The 25,921-nt window shown below is 43.1% G+C and overlaps 1 protein-coding gene across 3 annotated transcripts; it reads left to right on the top strand.

Annotated features, from left to right (window-relative positions):
* The first annotated feature begins 44 nt into the window (after positions 1-44).
* Positions 45-25,906, top strand: LOC122481083 (neuroblastoma breakpoint family member 6-like protein). 3 transcript variants are annotated; one of them, XM_043576091.1, is made up of 9 exons: positions 45-480; positions 9,030-9,238; positions 11,150-11,249; positions 12,895-13,130; positions 16,761-16,812; positions 17,756-17,919; positions 19,467-19,574; positions 20,357-20,476; positions 25,434-25,906. In XM_043576091.1, the coding sequence occupies exons 2-9, from the start codon at positions 9,061-9,063 to the stop codon at positions 25,442-25,444; spliced, it is 969 nt and encodes a 322-aa protein (XP_043432026.1). In that variant the 5' UTR covers positions 45-480; positions 9,030-9,060; the 3' UTR covers positions 25,445-25,906. The 3 variants fall into 3 exon arrangements, with proteins under 3 accessions (XP_043432026.1, XP_043432025.1, XP_043432027.1); XM_043576090.1 differs by lacking the exon at positions 45-480 and adding an exon at positions 8,514-8,647; XM_043576092.1 differs by lacking the exons at positions 45-480; positions 19,467-19,574 and adding an exon at positions 8,514-8,647.
* Positions 25,907-25,921: the final 15 nt, after the last annotated feature.

The raw sequence follows: 25,921 nt of genomic DNA, 5'->3' as shown, positions 1-25,921 counted from the left end.
CCTCCGCGTGCACCGCGCAGCTGCGCGACGCCCGCGCCGGACACACTGAATCGACGCCGCCGTCGGGGGGCTCATCCGCAGGCCGCACGCAAGGGTGCGGGGCGCGGCAGACGGAGGGAGAGGGCGCGGCGCGCCGAGGGGCCCCGGCCTTGCTCCTGACCCTGGAGGCCGGGCCCGGAAGAGGCTAGTTTGACGGGCAGAGCCCAGAAAGTCTCAACGGCGGCCCAGCCCCGGGTCCTGAGGGTAAAGGCCCCAAACCCCGAAGTCCTAGTGGAGCGGGGGTCGCGAGTGGCGTCATTCTCCCCGCCTGTGTCGGGAGAGTCGTTTGCCCGAATCAGCAAGCCGGTTGTGTGGCTCCGAGACGAAAATTAACAAAAGCAGCAGCAGGATTTTCGGACAAAGCGGGCGTGTGGCGCGAGGGGAAGGCCGGCGTCGAAGAGCACTCTGTGTGGGCCCTGAGCGTGCAGAGCAGCAGCCGAGGTAGGTGGAAAGTGCAGGGGCGGCGGGCTGGGAGGGACCCGAGTCCAGTCTAGGGGCACGGAGCCTGCCTCGAAAGCCGTCTCAGTCCGCGCCACTTCCGTTGCTGTGTCCCTTGTTTTTCGGAATCATTTGGGGGATGTTAGGGACCCCAGGGTCTAAGGCGGGGCGCCTCCCCTAGGCAACCTCGTCCACTCTTTGCTGAGGAAAAGAGTCGATGAAAACTGGCTTAAACAAACCGGGTGACTCCAAGAGCCTTCCTTTTCCAGTCTCCTCCAAAGCTCCAGAGCCAGTGATAGTCATGGCCTTCCCCCAAGTGCTGCTAATACGTAAGCACTAAAAATGAGCCACGTACCAAAAGTCTTACTTAGATGGGGCACCTGGGTGGCTCAGCTGGTTCAGCGTGGGGGTCTTGATTGTGACTTGGGTCCTAATCTCAGGGTTCACCGGAGCGAGTTCCCCTGGTGGTCTCTGTGCTGGCCGTGCCGAGCCTGCTTGGGATTCTCTTTCTCTTTCTGTTTGTCCCTTGCATTTGTTCGCGCTTCCTTTAAAATAGTAAATAAACATCGGAAAAAAAGGTCTTGCTTGGGGGAGTGTAAAATAAACATGATTTTCTTGTACAGGCTGCTCTCCACTTGGGGCTCATTCTTGTCCTTAATTTTGCCAGGACCACCGAAGTCTAGGGCCTACCCGCACAGAAAAGTCTGAGGCCCCTCTCTGTAGCTTCCCTCATGTCCATGCCAATTCCTCCACACAACCTTTCCTTGGGCTGCTAATGTCTCCCCAGCCACGAGGGTGTCTGCTGGGCCCCACAGCCTCTCTCCTTCCTGGACTTCCCATTTCTTGATAGTCACTCTATAGGGAGACACTGCTCAGTGGTCAGCCCAGCCCAAGATCCAGCATGCTAATCAGTGACCGGATGACACTATATTCCAGATATTTGCCAGCAGAAAAAAAGTAACAATGGCTTTGGTTTCAAGTATTCAAAAGGACCCACCATACTAACCTGTCCTTTCAAAGACAAAGCTCTAAAAAATCCCTTGTTTAGACCTCAGTGTTTTGCTCTGGAATTAACCTAAGGGGGTATAGTTGCCCTTTTTTCTTTTTAGCATTGCCTCCTGAGACCCTCAACCCTGTAATAACTTGTGCTGCTAGTGCAATGGATAATCCAACAGAGAGAACACTGAACACATAAAAGTGCAAGGAAAACCCTCCTCTGACTGGGAATGGAACCCAGACCTCCCGCATAGAAGGCCAGAATTCTACTAGTGAACCACTGATGCTTGTTTCACAATTGCTGGAGTAGGTCTAATCAGAAAGAGTGTCTGGAAGGACTTTGAAAAAGCAATTCTAAAGTAGCTTTACACATCAGTTCTCTCTGGAAAACAGAGGTAGCATATAGAAAATACCTGTAGCAAAGGCTGTCCTGGGGGATTTCTGTAAGGCAGCACTGTAAAGTAAAGTAATGGCACTCAAATCAAAATATCTGATTTGAAAGAGCCTAATTCTGGGGGTGGGGAGGAAATCTCTTTCCAAGTAGATTAATAGACTTCTAGAAAAGCATCAGAAAATAGGTCACCTGGTTGGCTCAGTTGGTGGAGCATGTGATTCTTGGTCTTGGGATTGTGAGTTTGAGCTCCATGTTGGGTGTAGAGAGTACTTAAAAATAAAATCTTAAAAAAAAAAAATCAGCTCTTGTGTCTGGTCCTTAAGCTAGTGTAGACCTAGGGAAAGTTAATTCCCTCCCTGGCTGAAGCTATCTCTTTGCCTTCTCATTGCTGAGTGCCTCCCAAACCCTTTCCTCCCATTTTTTCACCAGTTCTTCACCCAGTGAAGGTTCAGGAGGCTGGATCTTTGGGTATGTGCTAAGTTACTGAGGAAAATCTAGGTGGTAACTGAGTTCCTCACCTCTGAAGCTTCTTTTGAGTGTCTAGAGAAGACCAAGGATCAAATAGCCCTGCTTTTAAGCTGTGAAGTTTTGCAGAGACCTATACAGGATGAATAAAAGTGAAAATTCCAAGATTTCTTTCCTTCATGACACCATCTTGGCCAGAGAAGGTGGCCAGGGAAAAACAATTTGATGTTTCCTGTAGATGCTAAAATATTGTTTCTTCAACCAGTTTAAAAAGTTTCCCCTCCCCTCTGTCTTTAAGAGTCATATTTTCACTTTTTTGCTTACAATTAGCCTGGTACAGATTGTACTGTTCTTAATATGTAGTCTTTTTCTGTCTAACACACTGCTACACTGAAATTTATTTTTACATCCACTTTGAGGGGATTTGGATCCATTATAATTGGTTGTATTTAGTGTTGGTTGGAGATTGCTGAGAGTTGTTTTCACTTCCACTACCTCTGTGTGATTTCTGTCCTTAATAATTTCTCCTTGCCTATTTTAACTGGTCTGTTTCGAAAGAATTTTGTTTTCCTATTGCATTTTTTGAAATTTCATGTCACTGATTAGTTCATGGATTTCATAGATCCCAGGTACAAAGGATAAAGCTAACTTTGTTCCTTAATTCAGGACACTTGATGGTGGGTGCCCTGAGCAATGAATGCCCTTTCCTCCTTGTTGTCTTTCATTATTTTCTTGGTTCATCCCACTCCCATCCCCCCCCCCCCCACCCCTGGGAGCACATACTCTAAGGAGTTTAGTATATGTCCTTTAATTCTAACTTCTCTTTGCATATTTAAATGTGTGTGTCTTTAAAAAAATATGTGGTCCTCTCTTTAGGGGGGATTGGCTTAGAACCACTTTAAATGTGGATTGGCTCATTCAAAATCCATTTCACCTTGCTTCTAGTTGAAGAGTTTAGAAAACTAAGAATCATACTTCTCAGACTTATTTGCAGGTTGGGTTCTGGGTAGAAATTATGTTCTACCGATTAGATGCACTCATGTGTTTTTGGCAAAAGTGAGGAGAGGCAATCTTCCTATTGCTGTTGCTGATGGCAAGCAAGGTTATGGAACCATGACTCTTTAGAGATACTCGTGGCTGGCAGCCTTATTCTCATGGCTAGTCACCAATTTAGAGTGTGTGTGAGGCAGTGGTATTGGCAGCAGTCAAAACTTCCTGACTCCTAGGCAGCAGGTAGGAAAGGCATTGAATTTCATGTACCAGTGCTTCCACCTGTGTTCTACTTTGCCAGCCCTTCCAAGGTGAAATCAATAGTTTTCTGATAACGTATTTCCTAAACTGAGCTCTGATTCAATAAGATTATTCCATAAATATTTTTTCTATTTCCTAATTCTTCCTATTAGCACTGTTTTCAATATTTAGTTCATCATATCCATCTGCCGCATAGAATACTGTGGCATGTCTCTACCATGTTTATTATCTATTCCCACATTTACAGACATCTAGTTTGTTCCCACCTCCTGGACACTACCAGCTAAAAAGATCTTTCCTATCCATGTCTCATCATGGAATCAGGCAACACTTTCTCTATGGTATACACACAAGGGTAGGATGGCTGGAGAACACTTACATGTGTTCCAAATGGTGACACTAGTTTACTTCCCAAGTATAGAAAAATATACAGCAACACATATGGTGGCTGAAGACCAAGTTTGTGCTTTGTCTGAGTCTTACTCCTTGAAGATAAATTCCCAAAAGTTTGCACCACCCTAACATGTTGGTTCCCAATCATCAAGGTCCTGAAGGCATCTGGACCACACTGATCAAAGGAGTTAATCAACCAAGAGCAGTCCTCTCTCCCTTGGCCATGAGGACCATACTGACCCTGAGAGGTGATGGGAGAAGATTTGCAAGGCCCAACCTCCAGGGACAGGGTTCAGTTGAGGCAGTGGGCACTATACTTGTATTAGCTTTGAAACATGGATTTTTAATGAAAGAACCAAGCAGCCTCTGCCTGTGCTCAGAAATTAGGAAGTAACAACTCTGGTGTGCCTGACCTTCTGGCTTCTGAATTAATTCAAATCTGTTCTGTAGCAGCTGGAATAAAGACCACTAAAGATTCCTCTGAGGAAGTTCCTGGAGGAAATGTCCTAGAACTTGGTCTTAGAGGAATTCTTAGTAGTCATGTCTCCAAGGTGCCATTGGAGCATGGAGACCTTTGTTCAGGGGCAATTTTGGATTGCAGACGTCAGCTGGGAATTTCTAGCCTCTTTCAGTGTAGTTCTCTTCCAATTGATTCTTTCCAGACCAACCTCCAAAAAACAGAAGGGCTCTCAGTGTAGTTGGGAGCTATGGGGTCACTGAATCTTGAACCTGAACTATTGGGAATGTTATGAACTATGCAAGCAACCTTGAATTCAGACCATTGATAGTCCAATGGCAGTAGTTGTGGCTTCATGTACCCAGGTTTGATTCCTGGCCAATGTGTGTGTTTGCTGTTGACCCTAACACAGTTCATTTGCTGCCCTTGCAGAGCATCTGTGGGACTCTCTTGTGCATGCAAGATTAGAACAGTAATCCTTTTTACTACCTCTGCTGGACTGTTTATTTTACTAAACAGGACTGTTTACTAGATTTGTAAATCTAGTCTACGCAGAGATCTAGCATCTAGAAGCTGTCAAACAACAACAAAAAGGGAACCTGGCAATTATTTTGGAATAAAAGATATTCAAGAGTTTGTCTAAACCATAGGTTGACAGCTTTGGGGGCCAAACTGTGATTCTGGAAGGATTAGAGCTTGGCCTGAAGTATAACAACCACTCCTCCAGGTTGTATCTTCCAAGATGGGAGGTTAAGTTCTGGTGTGTTTCTGTAGTGTAAAACATTTAGAAATAATATCCTTGCCACATTTGCCTACAACTCCAAGTGATCTAGAGAAAGTATCATCATTTAACTTTGATTTGCATGCTGGACCTCCGGCTGGCCACCTGGTAGCTTCTCACTATGCAGTAGGGATGCAGTAACTGAACCTCCAGGAAGGAGAGTAGCTCTGGGGTGGGCCAGATACCCCAATAATACTAAAGATGTTACAGGTCCAGGGAAGGGCAAGGCTTTTAGGCAGTAATCCATATATTGCTGACAGGAAGCTGTCAGGAGTGTGCTTGGGCCTTGTAGGCAGGTGAAATTCAGTCTAAATCAGGAGCCTGTGGCTTCCAAAAAAGCCAGCTGCCCTGTGCTCAGCCCCCTCAGTGGTGCCATTTGGCTCCAGAGAGCCATAGCACATGCAAAAAAGGAGAAAAGGCTGAATGAAGCACTGGCAGTTATTCCTAAATCTAGACAGATATAGTAATGTGCAAGTACAAAGCAGAAAAGAAGGATGCACGGAGACAGTGAGAGTCTGTCTGACTCTGTATAGCACATACTATAAATGTATTTTAAAAAATTATCAACTTGGGGGGCGCGCCTGGGTGGCTTAGTCGGTTGAGCATCCGACTTTGGCTCGGGTCATGATCTGGCAGTTCATGGGTTCCAGCCCCGCATCGGGCTCTGTGCTCACAGCTCAGAGCCTGGAGCCTGCTTCAGATTCTGTGTGTGTCTCTCTCTCTGCCCCTCCTCTGCTTGCACTCTGTCTCTCTCTCTCTCTCTCTCTCTCTCAAAAATAAATAAGCATTAAAAACAATTTTTTTAAAATCATCAGCTTATGTTTGTAGGTAGCATGAATTATGAAGCTGGAGGACTGAGGATTTGGTTTCTGTGCCTGTGGCCCCTTCCATCTTCAAAGGCAGCAATGAAGAGTTTCTCCCTCGTTGAATCCCTGACAAGCTTTGAATCTCTCTGACTTCTAGACACAGATTTAAAGAGTTCATGTAATTATGTCAGTCCACCTGGATAAGAACCCCCAATTAAGGACAACTTAATTACATCTGCAAATCTCTTTTGCCATATAACATAGCATAATTATGCAAATAGCAATCATAAGAAAGTTGGAATGACTAAACTAGTACCAGACAAAAAAGACAGGAGACTTTAAAACAAAAAATGCTAGGAGAGATAAAGAGTGACGTTTTATAATGATATAGAGCCTAATCCATCAGGAAGTTATACTACTAATAAAAACATTTGCATCTAACAGAGTCCCAAAGTACAGGAAGCAAAAACTGACAGAATCAAGGGAGAAATAGGCAATTGAACAGTAATAGTTGGAGACCTCAATACCACACTTTCAATAATGGGTAGAAGATCCAGGCAGAAGACCAACAAGGAAATAGAAGATTTAAATAACATGACCTAACCGCCATCTATACAACACTCTACCCAATAAGCACAGAATAATACAATTTCTCTCAACTGCACTTTGAACAGTCTCCAGGATCGACATGCACTAAGTCATAAGAGAAGCCTCAATACATTTAAAAGGACTGAAGTCACTTAATTTGAGACATCTCACAAACCAATACTATCACATAGCCTAGTTGCAAGTGGGCAAGTGGGATGGGTAGTCTGTCTGGTCTTCTTTCACTTGGTCATGAGTGTTCAGTGACACAGATGGAGGTGGCCATGGTCATGCATGTGTGGGCCACTAGCCTGGAAAAGCAAAGTAGCTAAAGGGAAGAGACAGATACTCCAGAGAAGTTTCTCTAGTGTCAGGCTCACAAAACCAGGAAGAAAATGATCTGTAGGAAATAAGGAGGTGTCAAAGGATCACTTTCTTTCTTATCTGTGTGGCTCTTTAAAACCTTAGCCTCAGGGCGCCTGGGTGGCTCAGTAGGTTGAGCATAGGACTTTGGCTCAGGTCATGATCTCTCAGTCTGTGAGTTCGAGCCCCATGTCGGGCTCTGTGCTGACAGCTCAGAGCCTGGAGTCTGTTTTGGATTTTGTGTCTCCCTCTCTCTCTGACCCTTCCCCGTTCATGCTCTCTCTCTGTCTCAAAAATAAATAAATGTTAATAAATAAATAAATAAATAAATAAATAAATATAAATAAAACCTTAGCCTCTGTGTCACTAAATCTCATTGTACAGGAATGATGTGGACCACCAGTAACCACCATTGACCTATCACCTTGATTTTTACCATGCTCTGAGAATACAACCGCAAGTCAACAGATATGGGTCAACACAAACTATCAGTCAGTGTTCTACAAAAACGGCTCTGGACATGAAGAATAACATCAGTTTATAAGTCAGCCCAAGGTGGCCACAACATGCATTCAAAGACATATACAAAAACTCTTTCAGTGACTTTGACAAGTGGGAAAGATACCCTGTAGAGCTAGAATGAAATTCATAAGTGACAATCCCAAAATATGTATATAGAGTGGTTCCTGGGTGGCTCAGTTGTCTGACTCTTGGTTTCGGCTCAGGTCATGATCTTATGGTTTGTGAGTTCAAGCCCCTCAAGGGGCTCTGTGCTGACAGCACGGAGCCTGCTTGGGATTCTGTCTCCCTGTTTTTCTGCCCCTCCCCTGCTTGCTCCCTATTTCTCTCTCTCTCAAAAATAAATAAATTTTTAAAAACCCAACAAAATAGGTATATAAAGATTATGACACAAAGCAATCCATACATACAGGAAGAGGGTGGGGCTAGGAAGAAGGATGTCAAACTTGACTTCAAGTTTAATGCAAAGCCAATAAGCTTCCTCAGTGAGGGAAAAGAAGCAAACATAAGCCTGTGGCAAGAAGAAAATTGAGATACAGGATAGAAATCCTTATAAATTAATTATTCACACATTGAGTTATACTCAGAAATTTTTCCTATAATATTAAACCGGTGTGGAATAAAACTAGAGAAGCAAAAAGAACACCAAGACTATCTAAAAGTTTTAAATTTTTCATGAAGGAAAAGTGAAGTGACTTCAGGACAGTCCTTAAGATAATGAAAGATTTGGGGAAAATATTGATTCCTTCATATTTTCTGTGCACTTACAAGAATAAACAATGAAAAATATTTTAGATTTTAGAAAGAGCTAAGTCTGTGGTATCAGTACATGGCCAGACAAATACTGAAAATGGCTGCTGGGGGATGGGGTGGTCCCCACTGGTGGTGACCTTCAGAACAGACCAGGTGATCTTATATATCAGTATGGCCTCAGCAGTTGGAACACTGGGGCTCCTAAGATTCCATGACACTCCTTACTTTCCAGTTCTGTTATTGTGACTCCAGACAGTTGCCCGGCAGGCTGGATGCTTCCTCTGGCACTCTTATCAGAGCCTAAGCTGCACATGGTAGCCTTGGCTCTGAGCTCTGCTATCTTATGCCTTATTTTTGTGGTTGAGAATTCTTAGAGTTGTGGAATGCTGACAGAGTTTAGCCCCAAAGTAAGTATGAATTACATCTGCATACTTTAGCGTGTTTAAGTCCATTTTTTCCCCTTAATGAAACTTTGAGGTATAATTTACATACTATAAAACTCACCTATTAGAGTTGTACAGTACAATGATTTCTAAGAAAATTTTTAAAGTTTATTTATTTTGAGAAGAAGGGGCAGAGAGAGAAGGAGAGAGAGAATCTCAAGCAGGCTCTGCACTGCAGGGCTTGAACTCAACAAACTGTGAGATCATGACCGGAGCTAAAACTAAGAGTTGGATGTTTAACCAACTGAGCCACCCAGGTCCGCGTGTAGTAATTTACCAGCAGTGCAACTGTCACCATAACCTATTCACTTGTTTATGATTATTTGTTTGGGTTTCTGCTTCCTAGGTTCTGGCTCTACTTCTGCCACAGCTGCAGCATGGCAGAATCTCTCACCACTTTCTCTGATGCGAGGACAGAAATGAGCATCCTGGAAACCAACCAGTACTTGCACTCCCAGCTGTCAAAAACCAAACAGAGCTTCCGAGACCTCACAGAGAAATTCCTCACATCCAAGGCTACTGCTTACTCCCTGGCCAATCAGCTCCAGAAATACAGTAAGCCCAGTGTGGTCACAGTCACCAGAGTGACTGCCCATCTTCCCTCTGAGAAACTAAACACTCCCCAAACTTTATTCTTCTCTCTCCATCAAAATAAATCTCATCCTGACTATACTCCTGGAAAAGTAGAAGTGGATATGTTACTCTCAATTTGCAGAAGATGGAAACACTGAGGCACAAAAGAATGAAGTTTATAGTGAGAGGGTAGGAAGGCATAGAGGCTAAACTGTGGGCTCAGGCATTAAACTGTCTTTTCTCTCTCAGGAACATGTATCAGACTCTATAAACATATAGTAACACTGTTGGCTTAAATATCTCAGGATTCAGTTCCAACTTTTTCTAAGTACCCGTTTGCAAAGCACTGTGCTAGCCATACTAGCGTAATAGTGTAATAGCATACCCTCCCTGTCTTATGGGAGCTTAAAGCTGTTTCCCACTCAACCAGATACCTGGAGATGAGAACATCAATAGCAAACACCGAGGGAAGTCCTGATGCCTGGAGCCAGATTCTTTTCCCATGTAAGTTCCAGGAAGCCGCCCCTTACACTCTGTGAGATTGAACGTATTTCCAGGAAAATCAGAGACTCTATAACACCTTTTTGATCTCTCCCTTGAATATGAACTTTGAAGACAACAAGCTGGTCCAGGATCTGGGCTTTGAGATGCAGGGCCAAAATGAGAATGAGGCTAAGTGGGTGAGGCCTCCAGTTCAGCAGACCAGGTCTGTGTAGGAGCTGGCCCTTCCCTCTCCATGCTCAGCTTTCACATTTGGAAATCCTTGGACAGTCTCACACGTGTTTGTCATGGGGTTGGGGGGGTAGCAGTGGGAAGCTGTAGCGACTGAAGGAAACATGATGGAAGTGAGGATACATGAGAGACAGGAACAGTAGAGGAGGATGCTTGCTGACATTGAAGTTGAGTTTGCTTTCAAATTCCTACGATTTTTCAGTAAATCAGTAGAGGATGAAATTTGCTTATCCAACTTACATGGAGAAAAAAATTTAAAAAATGCCTACTTATTAAAGAAGAAAAAGATGAGCTTTGGGGTGTGGAAGAATAAAGGGCTTTTTTTCTACATCACTTATTATAAAATCACAATTGTAGGACAAATATTTTGGAGCTAGTAAAGAGATCTTGCCCTAGATCTTAGTGTAAAGATAATACAGTACAGTGATTATGAGCATGTACCCTGGGGCCAGACTTCTGGGTCCAAATCCAAGTTATCCTTTTTGTGCCTCAGTTTTCTCACCTGTGATGGTAGTAAGAATATTTGCCTTTGCAGTTAGTTGTGATGATTACATGATAATTCTCAAAAACCTAGGACAGTGCAATGGCAAGCACCGGGTATTCTCTCCCTCTAACTTAACACAACACCTGTTTGCATTTGAACATACGTCTTTCGGATTTTTTCCCCTCCATATACATTTTACACCCTTGTATCCAGATAAACTTGTAAATTTTTGAACTATTGAGGGAATTACTGAAACTCTCAACGTGGGAGAACCATCAGTCCGACAATCTTCGGAGACATTCTAAACACAGGAAATCACTACTTCATGCCCCAGGTTAATGGTTTATTTCAGAGGCTACCAAGCTTGGTAAAATGGCCCAAGATTTGGAGTCAGACCTCAGGGGATGTGAATTCCTCAGGGATTGTCTCATTCCAGTTGAATCCAGTTGAGCAAGTTACCTGCCCATGAGCTTCTCTTTCCCCATATCTAAGATGGGGAGCAATCAAATGCCATGTAGCCTGGGAGATTGAGGAATGAAATGTGGAAATCCCAGCAGAGAGCCTGGTAATGGGGTTACATTTGTCCTTGGGGTGGACCCTGCCTCCTCGTGTGAAGGCAGTGACCAGAGCAGCGTGTCCAGCTTTCCACTGAGGCAGGTGTGTCTGTTTTTTTTCAGAGAGTGAAGAGCACAAAGCCCTCATTGAATCCGTGCTAGAGGAGGGAGTGCGGTTTGAGGGAGAGCTGGCAGAGAAGAGGAGCCCAGCTGCAAAGCTGGGGTAAGGAGGTGCCTGTGCGGGAGGGTGTGAATTACGGTCTTAAGTGGGCCTTGCGGGCTGCTAGTACTTAGAGAGCGCATGTGCAAGGAGAAGGGCAGGAGAGTACCTGGCAGGCACAGAACCAGACAAAGACAACCGGCGGGGTTGTGAGAATGGGTGGGAGAACAGTCTGGTCTCTGGGGTTCTCTCTTAAATAGCATAAGAATAAAATGGAGACAGATGCCTGGGATGGAATACTAGCAATGTGGCTTCCAGCTGGGTGGCCTTGTGCAAATTCACTCAGCTTTCCTGCATTTCAGTTACCTCAGCTACCTCACCTGCAAAATAAAAATACCAACGGTATCTACCTCAGAGGGTTATGAAGATGAGACACATGATTACAGGTTAAAACCATCTCCTATGCATATGAAGCTCTCAACAAATATTTTCTGTAATCATTATACTTGCTTTTATTTTTTACTGGAGTGGTAGTTGTCATTAATGGACTAACATTTTCTACCATGAGAGAGATTTTCCCAAGTTTTCCAAAGTGCCTTTTTCATGATAAAAATGTTTTTCCTTCTCAACTTTGATTTTTTTTCTAAGTACCATACTATGTGGAGTACTAGCTGGTAGGGCTGTTGGGCAGATAGATAATCAAGCAGTCTGGGAAAATGGGTTATTAATGTGCTGAGGACTAGCCTTGTCCATCCTCAGATTGTTTCAAATATAGGGGAGATTGTGGGATTCCAGATGTCTTTTAACCCTTTGTTGAAAGGGAATCTGAGAAGCTCAAATGTATAAAACTTCCTAAAGCAGAGATACTTGATTGAAGAAGGCATAGGTCTGGAGCCTCTGTTGCTCCCTAGTCTGTGCCTTCACCAACTCTGACACTTTTTAAGAGCTCTATGGAATAGAATTTGAAAGACAATCTGTAGAATATAATTTAGTAGACAGCAGGGAGGAGATTCAGGCATCAGATGAGGTCGACCTAAATATCTCGTCCAGCTTTAGGATTATGTGGTTCTAAGTATTAACCGAATGCCTACTTGTGTGTGTACACTCTGTTGGGTACTGTAAGTTGGGTACTACATGACACTGTCTCTAGCCTCGCAGAGCTCACACTTTTAGATTGGAATCTGTGCATAATATTTGTATAATAACTAGAAAATGGTGAAAACCCACTTAGAGTGATGTAATTGTTACTCAGAACTTTATTTACTCTTAAGTGCCTCCTTACTGATTATTACTCCTTTTCACGTCACTCAAAAGAATGTTATCCTTCTTGACCTTTACATTGATTTTCCTTTTCATCCTTTGAATTAACACCACACATACCCATCCAACACTTCCATGTCTGGTTTGTGCGTGTGTGCGTGCAACTTTCTGTATAATGCTAGGTAGTATATATTCCATGGAAATGGATGTGGGCTGAATTGAGGAACTAAAGGGGCATCTTTTCAAAGCAAAGCTAATAAAACAACAAACAAACCCAATGCTGTTTCCTCATTCCCTCTGCCACAGGCAGGCCAAGTCACATGACTTGTATAAGAATTCAAGTTGGGGAATTCCTTAGGGGCATTCTAAGAGATGTCTCTGTTGAAACTCCCACAACCTATCGTTCACTACATGCACTGTTATATTTTACTTTTCTTTCCTACCTTAGGAAACATGATACCCTAATTCAGGCTCATGCCCGAGAACTGACCCACTTACGACAGAAGATACGAGAAGGGAAAGGTGTCTGTTATCTTTTCATTCAGCATACGAAGAGCATAGTCAAGTCTTTTGAGGGCCTCCTCAGGAGTGCTGACATTCCCTACTACCAGGGACAGAGATTCTGTGAGCAGCTGGCCCAAGGAAGCCAGCTGGCAGAGAGCCTTGCCAGCAAACTCATCACTGGTAAGTTGGCTTACGGGTTCTGGAGACCCTTAGCTCCTCCCAAGGTCCTAGCCTCACATAAGTCTCCATGCTTCCACATGACTCTAAGAGTGACATTTTAGCCAGTTGTCCAGCTGTTTTGTGCCCTTCTCAGCCTATTGATAGTGATGCTATTAGGTAGAACTACCTAGGGGCACTCACCTGGGCCCAAGGTGAGCCCCCACAGACATTTCTTTCTTTTAAGGATAATTGATTTACACTGAATTGGCCCACTGTAGTGTCAGTTCTGTGAGCTTTGAGAAATCCATACAGTGCTGTAAGCACTGCCACAATCAAGATGTAGAGCAGTCCCATCACCACTCACAGTTCCTTTGTGCCTCTGTGTAGTCAGCCATTGTGCCCAACCCCAGTTACTGGCAATCACTGGATCTGTTTTCTGTCCCTACAGATTTTCCATCTCCAGAATGTATCAGTAGTTGGTTTCCTTTTTTACTGTTAAGTACTGTGCCGTTATACGGATGTACCACTTTTATTTATCCATTCATCCACTGAAGAACATTTGGATTATTTCCAGTCTGGGGCTATTATGAATAATAGCTCTAAAGATTCACCTGCAGGTTTTGGTGTGAAAATATGTGGGTTTTTTTTTAATGTTTGTTTCTTTATTTTGAGAGAGAATGAGTGGGGGAGAGGGGCAGAGGGAGAGGTAGGGACAGAGAGAGAGAGAGAGAATCCCAAGCACTGAGTGTGGAGCCTCACTTGGGGCTCGATTCCATGACTGTGAGATCATAACCTGAGCAGAAACCAAGAGTTGGACACTTAACCAACTGAGCCACCCAGGAGCCCCTGAAAATATGTTTTCACTCACTTCACTTGGGTAAATATCTAGGAGTAGGATTGCTGGGTCATGTGGTAAATGCACGTTTAACTTAGAAGAAACTGCTACACTGGTTTCCAATGTGGCTATACCATTTCAGATCCCATTGGCAACGTGTAAAAGTTACAGCTGTTCCCCAATATTAACTTTTGATATTTTCAGGTTGTTGTTCTTTTGCTTTTTGTCTTTTTAGCAATTGTAATAAGTGTGGGGAGGGCATAGCATTGTGGTTTAAAACAGATTTTTAACATTTATTCATTTTTCTTGAGAGACAGAGCACAAGTGGGAGTGGGACAGAGAGAGAGGGAGACACAGAATCTGAAGCAGGCTCCAGGCTCTGAGTTGTCAACACAGAGCCTGATGTGGGGCTCGAACTCATGAACCGTGAGATCATGATCTGAGCCAATGTCAGATACTTAACCGACCAAGCCACCCAGGCACCCATGCATTGTGGTTTTAATTTGCATTTCCCTGATGACTAATAATTTTGAGGTTCTTTTCATATGCCTGTTGACTCTCCTTGTATCTTTGGTGAACCAAGTGTTCATATTTTGTCATTTAAAATTGATTTGTTTGTTTTATTATTATCAAGTCTTGAGGGTTCTTTGCATTTCTGGATACAAGTACTTTATGAGATATTTAACTTGCAAATATTTTCTCCCAGTTTGTGGCTTATCTTTTCATTCTCCTAACGTATCTTTCAGAAAGCAGAATTTCTTAATTTTATGAAGTACAACTTATGGATCATGCTTTTGTAGTTATATCTAAGAACACTCTACCTAAAAATAAGGTTCTTTGCTTTTCCATATAAATTTTACAATCAGCTTGCCATTATCTGTAAACAACAACAAACTCCTTCTGGGATTTTGAGTCACATTGCTTTCAATCTATGAAAAGTTTGAGAAGAATTGATATTCTTATTAATATTGAGTTTTCTAATGATCATAGTACCTTATCAGGTTGAGGAAGTTCCCTTTCTGTTTTTGTTTCTTTTATTCTTATTTGAATGAACAAACGAATCTTTTGTTTTTTATTTTATGATAGTAACTGCTGACAACAGAGGAAAAAAAATATGTCTCCTAATGCAAACATGAGTAGGCATGGTCCAGCCAAGAAATGTTTCCAACTTATTTGAGGAAGTTCCTTTCTATTCCTTATTTTCTGAGTAGATGTTTAATTCTGTCAAATGATTTTTATTCATTAGTGAAATGATAATGTTTTTATTATGTTGAGTACTTTTATAGGGTCCTCTGGATGTTTTGAATATTGTATTGTAAGACCCTGAGTCCTGTTAAAATCTTCTGGAATTGTTTTTTTTAGCAGGCAATCAACCCCATTAGGTTCAGACCAAATTCTGCCTCACCTTCTACAGGTAGTATCCAATGTCAAATCAGTGTTCATTGCCTTTGATATGCTGTTTCGGTCAGTCTAGCAAATACATTCCTTAGGTTTCTTCTGGACTAGTTGCTGGTTTGTGTGGTAATTCAGTTTTCTCATCCTTTGCCATGATTCCTTGGGTCTATTCCACACATATTCTGGGGATGAGCCCTGGGACTTTTATCAGCTCATAGACAGTTTTCCAGACTCTCTTCTCTCTGGTATTTCTTCCATACTTTCCAGTTTCCCAGGGTCCCTTTTCCCAGTTCCTCTGTTCAGAAAGAGTGAGTTCTCTCAGAGATTTCTCTTCTCACACTGTTTTGCTTTTCTTTCTTTTCTTTTCTTTTTTTTTTAAGTTTATTTATTCTGAGAGACAGAGAGTGCACAAGGGCCAGGGAGGGGCAGAGAGAGAGAGAGAGAGAGAGAGAGAGAGAGAGAGAGAGAGAGAATCCCAAGCACTCTGCACTGTCAGCATGGAGCCTGACTCTGGGGGACAGGGGTAGGGAGGGTGGGAGGGTGGTCTGGAACCCACGAACCATGAGATCATGCCCTGAGCCAAAGTCAAGAGTCAGAGATGCTTTGACTGACTGAGCCACCCAGGTGCCCCCTCACTGTATTGCAGTTCTGAATGACTGGGGCTACTTTAAAAGCAAGGAGGCAAGAAAATTGAGAAATAGAAAATAAAAGGGGGCACTTTTCACACTTTTCAGGCAAGAGATCCCGTTTTCCTAGTTCTTTTGATCAGAGAGCTAGATTCTCTTGTGGTTTAAGGTTTAGGCAGTTCTGCAACTGGGCTGGTCTCTAAGCCGGGTCAGGAAAGAAGAAAAAGAAAAAAAGAGAAGTTTCTCTTCATGTTCTCCACTTGCTGACATGCACAGGTGCCTTTGTCCAGTCATTGGGTTGGAAGGGTTAGGTGGTTTCTCCAGAAGTTTTTGCTCCTTAGAGACTGCAGTGAGTTCTTTATGAAACCCTAATAGGACACAGAACCGCAGTTTAGCCATCTGCTATAGGGCAAAAATGAAGGTTACAACTGGAGAAGTCCAGAAGGCAACTGAACAAGTATTCCAAGCACTGGTGAACAGCAGACATTTTAAACTTTTTGCCTTGACTTGGTAGCAGATGCCATGGTGATTATTCACCACACCAGGATACAGTCCTCAGCCTTCTCTGCCAGAGCATTCTACAAAATCCCCTTACAAAGGCTTACTGTCCAGTTTGCTCAAGAAAGCCTGCCAGTCTACTTCTCTGAAGATACAGTCCTAAGCCTTCTCTGCCAGAGCATTCTAAACAAACATGTAGAGTATTACGTCCCTGATCATATAGGCCCTAATATTTGTCATGTGTGAAATGGGATCTGCTCAATTTCTGACTAGCTGTTTCTGTTTTTTGGTTCTCAGAAAATCACAATGATAAGAAGGATGAAGATAGACAGGAGCCACTGGCACCCAGGTAACTGAAGGACAAAAGGGCTGATAATGGAATGGTGAAGTATAGGGAAGATTCCAGAAGCAAGTGACCAAGAGGCCAAAGTCCCAGATCTGGGGGAAAAAAACCGAAACCACTAATTGTACCTATTTCATTCATTAATCATATAGTGATGTGTCCTTTTATTTTTTTAATTTATTTTTAATGTTTATTTATTTTTGAGAGAGAGAGAGAGAGTGCAAGCAGGGGAGGGGCAGAGAGAGAGGGAGACACAGAATCCAAAGCAGGCTCCAGACTCTGAGCTGTCAGCACAGAGCCAGACATGAGGCTCGGGCTGACACACCGTGAGATCATGACCTGAGCTGAAATCAGACGCTTAATCAACTGAGCCACTCAGGTGCCCCAATGATGTGCCCTTTTAAACAATGTTGTCTGTTCATGGTAAGTTCTTGTATTGGTTACCATTTCTTAGTAATTCATCAAGTTTAGTTAGCTAAAGTCAGTCTGACATAAAGATAAACTAGCCAGAGATCCCTGGTGTCTGTGTTCTAAAAATGTGTATGGTAAAAAAAAAAAAAAAAAAAAAAAAAAATCAAAGTGAGACATTGTCTCAGGAGCCAGCATTCAGTGGACGACTTCCTACGATAGTAAACAAAATTTGTCCGCAGCATTTTAAAACCAATATTCTAGGTCTCTGTGTGTCATAAGTGCCTTTTAGAATAGTTGAGTCTACTTCCTCATCCACATGTTATGAGGTTAGTACACTGAGCACCTGCTGCCCCCTTCTATCCCAGTTCTAGGCTCATGAACCCGTCAAAGTGGATTGCTATGCTTTCTCTCTCATCCAGATGGCCTCTTTGCTTTCTGGTGTGGCTTCCAGGAGCTTCAGATGGGACCAGCTGCGAAGCTGTGGTTCCAGGTTGCGGCAGTTTAATCTCCTGTCTTACCTCCCTGCCATCCTCCCCAGGCTCAGCAGGGGGCTCCAGGAGGAAGAAGTGAATGAAGCCCTGGAAGCCTCACTAGATGAACAGTATTTGACTCATTCCAGTCGCCATGACTCTCACCAGCTTCCCCGCAGCAGTTCCTTCCTGCTTGACATGCAGGAAGCCAGCTCTCCTGTGGAAGTCACCAGTGAGTACTTCCATTATAAAGAGAATAAAGGAACACAAGACTGGAGAATAAAGCTCCAATAGTTTCTACATGCTTAGCACCTTGGTTTAGGCTGAGTGAGACCATCTAGTAGGCAGGCCCTAAAGATTAACCTTGAAAAAGCTATCAGGCTGGACGTGCAGCTTGGACCAAGTTTCAAATACAGGTCCTTGGTGGGTCAGGTAATTTGTTGCATTGTTCGTGGTCCACACCTCATCTCAGTCACTCTGTCCCCCACTGGCATCTGCAAGCTAATGGAGTCTAGGCAAGCCAGATTGGAGAATGGAAAAATGATGGTGGACTGTGTGCCACTATTTCAGCATGTGCACAGAATCTAACAGACCTCCTCTAAGACGAAGCAACTTACCTTTCTGGGAATGTTCTTGCTGATTATTGTTCCTGAAGAGTGTCCCTTAAGCTTTTCTAGCTGAGAAATACTGGCAGTGCTGCCCATATTTTTGGAGGTGCGGTTATCATGATTGCAGTCCCCATCTCCCCTCAGATGGCTTGCTTCCTCATAAGGTTCCATCTTAGTACCAGAGCATCAAGTGGTTTCCCTAAAGACAAGGCTCAGCTCTTGGCAACCCTTGGGTAAGTGGCCAGGGTTCCCATCCTATGTGTAGCACCATTTTTAAATAATGTCTGTGGGTTTAGTCTCTGTACTGTAATCTAATCTAAAACCAACAGCCAGCCTATCTACTGAAGAAAAGGCTGGGTCTAGCAGCCATGCCACAAGCATGCCCCTTTTCTAAAAAAGCCCCACCTAGCCAGTGTAGCTCCTCCAGGCATGTAAGAGCCCCTCGGGATAGCGGCCTCATGGGTGTGTGTAGATTAAAGCCTCAACCTTCATTTCCTTCCCCCCCCCTTTTTTTTTGACTATTTGACTTTCCTTTGGGGATAAAAGTTTGGATTATTAGAGAACTATATGTCTTATGTCTTCTTGTAGGCATGAGAAAGAGACTATATTAATTCACTCACTGTTAAGTGAGTTTTTTAATAGTGATATAAGCCATGTCAGGCTTTGTCTTTTTGCCAGTGGTGGGTGCCTTTTCTTACTCAGGCAATCCCCTTACAAAGGCTTCCTCATTCCCATTTCACTTTGAGATGTAGTGGGAGGTTGTCCTCTATTAATGACGTTCAGACACAAATCATGTGGGAGAGATATTTAGTAGAGACATTCCTTAGTACCCAAAAGTCTTATATAAGAGGGGCCACACCTTTCCCAGTACTAGATAAGCCCTACTCTGAAGGCTGATTCCATATTTTACCACCTTATATCAACCTCCTTTATACTTCCCATATCCTTGTATGGGAGGTGGCCCTGTGGAGTTTGCTTAGCACTGGGTCATGCTTTGTTTGAAGGCCTGCAGGCTCCTACAGGAGGTTCCCAGGTATTTCCTGATGAAAGTGGAAGTTGGCAGAAGAATGGTGCAAGGCAGGGATCTTGCTGAGAGGCCCTTGGCCACCCCATTAGTGATAAGGATTCTCCATCTTCTACCTCATTCCCTGTCCTGGTGGAATGGCTGCAGAAGATGAGATCCAGAACCTGTACCAGCACCTGAGGGAAATTCTTTTCATCAATGCCTGCCTTCAAGAAAAGCTGGAACATCATCTCAGCATTTCTGACCAAGGAAACGGTAGGGGAGGCCCAAGTCTGTCTGCTTCTGGCAATATGTATCTTTCTAAGGACTTGTAATGTGTTGCAGGGCTTCACAGATTTCAAGAACTTGACATGCTTTATACTTCACTTATTCTTACAAATGGCCCAACTAGGGAGAATAGGGCAGGTATTAACATTCCTACTTTTTAGATGAGTAAATAGGCTCAGATAGAGGTTTGCCCCAAGACTGAGCTGTCCCTCCATCTTAAGAGTTATCTGACCTCCAAAAGCCTTCTTGTGACTCCTAAGCTGTACACTTTCTGCTGCTCTTCTCCTCTTGTGCAGTCATTCAGTAGAACCCAGGTTGCTGAGCACCTCATTCAGCAGAGTGAGGGTCTCTGCTGCTGTCATCCTTACCCCCCTCCCTAATGTCTTGGTTACTCTTCATTGTTCTCAACGTTGTTCTTCTCCACACATCTTCCTCTTACATTGCACTCACGCAGAGGCCATCATTTCCCAGTCTCAGGCTGGGCCAGAACAGTGACTGGGCCTCTTTCCATATCAAAGAAGCAACTATTTAATGAGAAAAGTCTCCTTCATAATTTCAGCCGTTGGGTGTGATAATACAAATGAATGAGCTGGCATTTGTTCAGGGCCTGGTGAAAATTAAGCATCTGCCCCATAATGCTGAAGTTCCAACCTTTGAGTCCCCAGAGGTTTCTCCTGGGCTGAGACAGAAGGGGAAAAGGAATTGCAGAAAGCATTATCTTAAGCAAATGTGTGGAACTTGCCTAAACTGCCAATTATTTCCTGCAATAGGATATACTTCTGACTTCTACAGGGAGAGCTTGGACTCCCTTGCCCAGCTGTACAATGAAAACAGAGATATCAGGAAAGAAAGTCTGAGCCTTCTGGCTCACCTGAATCGTATTTCCAGAGGTAAGTGGTCAAAAACCACAAGAGGAGGTCACTCTCAGAGCTTTCTTTTCTCGTGCCTTACCCAGCTATAGAAACAAAAGATGATGGGGAGGCCACAGCTACCCAAAGCCTCTTGACTCATAATTCTCATAGTTTTTCTCAATATAGTGAGGGCTACCTCCTAGGTGCTCCCTCTACAGGTGCCCAGACTCTAGGCTCCAGGAATGAATAGCTCTGGGAAATTCACCTTTCAGGTACAAACCACACCTCACTAATGCAAGGCTTAGAAGAAAAGAACAGTCCTCAGAGGTGAGAAGACATAAGAGAATACTTATTTTGATTGAGTAAAATTTGCCAAAATTAGATAAACTCTGTCTTAGAATGCTGAAAGAGCAAGGAAACAGAATTTAGATTCTAGGTCAGTAGTCTTTGAGGAAGTATGAGGACCAGAAAGGTGCCATAAGCCTAAAAGAGCAAAACCCCAATTTTCAAACTGATGAAAATAAAAGTACTAAAAAATCGAAATAAGTATAGCTTATATTGGTAATAAAAGACAAACTTGTATTTTGTATAAAGAAAATAAAATATTGGTACAAAATACAAACTGTCTATTGCACTCAAACATAATATTCCAGTCACCTTATGGTTTCCAACTCTTACCATTGAGGAGAAAAGCAAAACCAAACCAAATTACCTTCAGATTGACAAAAATATTTACAAACCTGCAAAATACCTTCAGCCTATCCCCTATACACCAGGCTCAGTATTTTTTGAGTTTTTGCTGTGTGCAATGCCCACCTCAGTAGATATCCCTGCCAAATCTATTAGGGGCCAGTTTAGGTCACCTAAGATTCCTTTTACCTTTTCATGCCTGTGCTGCTTTTTTCCAAGGACTCTTCTGAATAGGATTGTCCTCAGATTACTAGAACCACTTGGCTGATGACTCAGAGAACTGGAAGGACCTGGGAGTTTCTCTCAATCCCACAGCACCCATTGACCCTGCCTGTAAATATTTACCCATGATTGACAGGTCCAGGCATAGGAAAGCCTAGCTACTTGACATGAGGGGGCCTTTGTGGTGAATTAGCTTTGGAAAAAGGAAATGCAGAGGCGAGGTTTTTAAAAGGCCCAGGTAGATAAACAGAAGGAAACTTTTCCCTTGGAAATCCAATTGAGAAAGAGAGAGATTCACCTGAGACCATAAGAAGGAAGATTAAAATCTTTAGGTCCAATGGGAAAGAAGCCATGGTAGGACAGCTAGAGAGAAACAAAGAGAACCATGGGAAATAGGGCAGGTCTCCTAAGTAGCTTTAAATCACGTTGTCATTATAAGAACCTGGTTTTGCCTAACACAAATGCCTAGCTACCATACTAGAGATTCTGATTAAAATGGTTTCATGTGTGTTTGGGATATTAGTTTTCAAAAGCTCCTAGGTGATTCAAATATGTGGCTACCAAAGGGAAGGACCGTCAGTCTACCACGGTCACCCAATACAGAAGTATCCCAGATGTACAGTTTCTTAGGAAAGCCGAACACTAGTCATTGATGGGATTTGGAAATTCCTCTCTCAACAGGCTTGTTTGTATAGCATGGAAAAAAGAGAAAAGAAGAGGTAGATATATAGATTAGACCTGTAACCAATCTATCTAGAGCAGTTTCTCGGATTTTTCTGATCACAAGACACAATAAAAAACAATTCTTTGTGATCCAGTGTCATGTTAAAAAAAAAAAAAAGCCCTTACTGTATGTAATGGGTCTTATCTAGTATTTTCCTTCCTGATTCTTTAAGTAAAGTCTGTAGTAAAGTCTACAGTGTTGACTTGACAACCTACTAATGATTACCAGTTGCAATTTGAAAAATTTTGCTTTTGATTAGTCTTTTCATTAAGCAAAATCCTAAAAGAGTACTGGGGAGGAATTTTTCCTCTACCTACTTAGGTTTGAATGGTCCAGGGACCTTGAATTAACTAACAATAGATAAACATGAGAAAAGACAAGGTTCAGTTACACATGCATGTGGTAATTGCTTAGTAATTAATAATTCCCAGAACACCCAGAAGTAAAAATTTATGTACCAATTTAACAAAGGGCTTCACTGGAAAGGTATGGACAACTCTATTGAACTTTTTGATTCTCTTGGTAATGGACAGTCTCCATGGCCGCTGAATTCCCAGGAAACTCCCTTGGAAGTAGGGTTTCATGTGGCACCTGTATTTTTGGTATGTTCTGCTCTAGTCAGATAAAGGAAAATCAGATAAGATTTGAGGGGTTTTTATAGTGGTTTTTTTTGTTTGTTTGTTTTTTGAGAGACAGAGGGCACATGCACGTGTGCACAAGCGGGGGAGGAGCAGAGAAAGAGGGAGACAAAGGACCTGAAGTGGGCTTTGCAATGACAGCAGAGAGCCTGATGTGGAGCTCTGAATACAGAATACAGAGTGTAGGGACGTACCTGGGTGGCTCAGTCAGTTGGGCGTCTAGCTTTAGCTCAGGTCATGATCTCACAATTCGTGAGTTTGAGCCCCACGTCTGGCTCTGTGCTGACAGCTTGAAGCCTGGAGCCTGCTTTGGATTCTGTCTGTCTCTCTCAAAAATAAATAACCATTTTTTAAAAATTAGAAAAAAAGAAAATACGGAGTATAAATGGATCAGTCCAAGGTTTAACTTTGCTCTTTATTTGCTAATTTTCCCTTTTCTCTTTCTGATTTCTTTTTCTCTAATCTCTTTACAAGAATACTTACATGAAACTTTCTATAAAGCCTTATTCCTGTCCTAAACATGGTACTCAATAGACTGTAGAGCCTGTTACCTTTTTCCAGATTGGAGCCTTTCTTCTCCCTTTTCTTAAATTTAGAGATTTAGTGAAAAGGCTTGAGGCATGGATTTTAGCCTCAGGTCTTTCATTTATAGGTCCTGTGGCTTTAGCTAATACTAATAGCTAAAGTAGTTAGCTATTTCCTCAATGGCCAGAGGTAGAAGTTACCTACTAGGAGATAGCACTAGATTCCACAGGTTAGGGGTTTAGTCCTGTGCGACTGCACTCCTCTGACCCCCACTCCAGATGCTAGTAGCAAATCCATGTTGTCACCTGTACATCTGACTGACTAGAAATCAGAGTTGACTGAGAACCCCCTCCTAGGGTTTAATTTGCTACAGTGGCTCACAGGACTTAGAGAAATATTTTACTTACTAGATTACGGTCTATTTTATGTTTTTCAAATTATTTATTTAAGTAATCTCTGTGCTCAGTGTGGGGCTCAAACTCATGACCCCGAGATCAAGAGTTACGTGCTCTACGGACTGAGCCAACCAGGCGCTCTGATTACTGGTTTAAAAGTACTGGGGTTCAATACTTTTTGAGTATTGGGGTTTGAGTATTGGGGTTCAGAGCCAAGAGCCAACAAAGAATTCTTGAGACCTCTCCAGTGCAAAAAGGTGATTTTATTAAAGCACGAGGACAGGACCAGAGGAGCTGCACTGGGACTGTGAAGAGCAACTGGTTATTACTTGGGAGTTGGGGAAGGTAAAAACAAGGAAAGTTTCCAAAAGGACTTTCATATGTTTTTTTTTAATTTTTTTTATTTTTTAATGTTTATTTATTTTTGAGAGAGAGACAGAACACGAGTGGGGCAGGGGCAGACAGGGGGAGACACAGAATCCAAAGCAGGCTCCAGGCTCTGAGCAGAGCCTGATGTAGGACTTGAACTCATGAACTGTGAGATCATGACCTGAGCTGAAGTCTGACGCTGAACTGACTGAGCCACCCAGGCACCCCAGAAAGGACTTTCGTGTGCTAAAGAAGACTCACAGGAACTTGGAGCCCTAGCTGTTGTCAAGCTAAGGTTATTTTCCCTCTAGCAAAGCATTAACATTAAGACAGTAGGGAGTTCCTGGAGGAGTGTCACACTCTGCCAGCCTCAAGTATTTATCAGTGGGCTGCAGGTTATAAGGAAATTTAATTTTATTTATACTTCTTTCTACCTTTGTTTCCCACATCAGATATAACTCAGGAAGCACGTGGCAGGGCTTGGGGAAAGGGTGCAGACCTTCCATGCTATCTCTGGGAGCTTCACTCTCCTAGCACCCCTATGTGTTCACCAGCCTACAAGCTCTCTAAATCCCCATCCTTTTGGATTTTTAATGGAGGCTTCGTAACATAGGCATGATTGATTAAATCCTTGGCTGTTGATGGTTGAACTCCATCTTTAGCCCCTCTCTCATCCCCAGAGGTCAGGGGGGATGAGACAACCCTCCTGTCACATGGTCGGTTCCCTTGGTAATCAACCTCCATCCTTCTGGCACTTTCTAAATGTCGCCGTATTAATATATCAAAAGACTAATTCCAAGCGGTTTAGGAGTTCTGCCAGAAACTGAGACAAAGACCAAATTTACATTTCTTATTATAAACCACAGTATTACAGATGGTGTCTGCGGACCCTGCACATTCTGGGACTCTTCCTTTGGCACCACCCTCCTATTTAAAAAAAAAAAAAAAAGACATGTATTTAGGAGCAAGATTTCCATGCAAAATAACCTCTCATTTGTAGAACTGCCTGCTTCTGATGGTACATATTTGAAGCAAGGCACATCTTTTGGACGGTGTGAAAGGTCTTCATTTTTCTCCAGAAGAGTAGAATGGAGAGTAAACTGATCCTGAGGGGGGAGGTGGTATGGATCTGGCTAACCCACTGGCAGCAGCAGTGAGTGGGGCTCTCAGCACTATGAGGCGGTGGGGCCTTGTGTTCCACGTCACAGGGCAGTGGTTTATATCGGGATGCTTGTCCTAGTTTGTCCTAGAACGCTAGTCTGCTAGTACAACTCTTTCCAGACTGTAGTTTCCGACCATGGCTTCTCCACCAACTGCATTCAGGTTGCACATGGCCTCTTTTCTTCCTTAGCTGTCACTTCAGCCTCTGGTGTCAGCAGAACCAATAGAAGATTCTCATTTTAACTTAGCTTTTTTCCCCCCTTCTGTTTCAGCTAAGAACTAGGAGTGGAAATATGAAAAGTTCTTATTTCAACAAAGCTCAGTCATGAACATCATTCCCCCATTGATGAGAAAAACTAAAACAACAAAACAGTGAAAGCCCCAAATCTGAAAGCGAGAGGGCTCCACCTCTAAGAATCAGATTTCTCGGCCACTTTGGGTTTTTACTCCCAATGGATAGTTTCCAGAAATCACAGCCCTTCAGCCTGCAAATTTGATAACTACGTAAGAGACACCAATACCTAGATTCACAGATAATCTCGAGATGCCCTAACCCTCTCCTCTCCCCACCCGCATTCTGTGGACAACTGGAGTCAGCAGCAGCTGGAAGAAAATGTCAAGGATTTGGGTCAAGAGTAAGTCAGAATGACGTTGCAGACTATTCATCAGCTCTTCTGCACATGGCCATTTTCCTTGAAAGATGAAGATTCAGAAATCTCAGAGAATAGAATTTATTTTATATACATTCTGTTGCCTGTCA

The sequence above is a fragment of the Prionailurus bengalensis genome, chromosome C1 (genome assembly GCF_016509475.1).
Source record: "Prionailurus bengalensis isolate Pbe53 chromosome C1, Fcat_Pben_1.1_paternal_pri, whole genome shotgun sequence".
NCBI lineage: Eukaryota > Metazoa > Chordata > Mammalia > Carnivora > Felidae > Prionailurus > Prionailurus bengalensis.
This window is presented reverse-complemented; position numbering and strand designations above follow the sequence as displayed.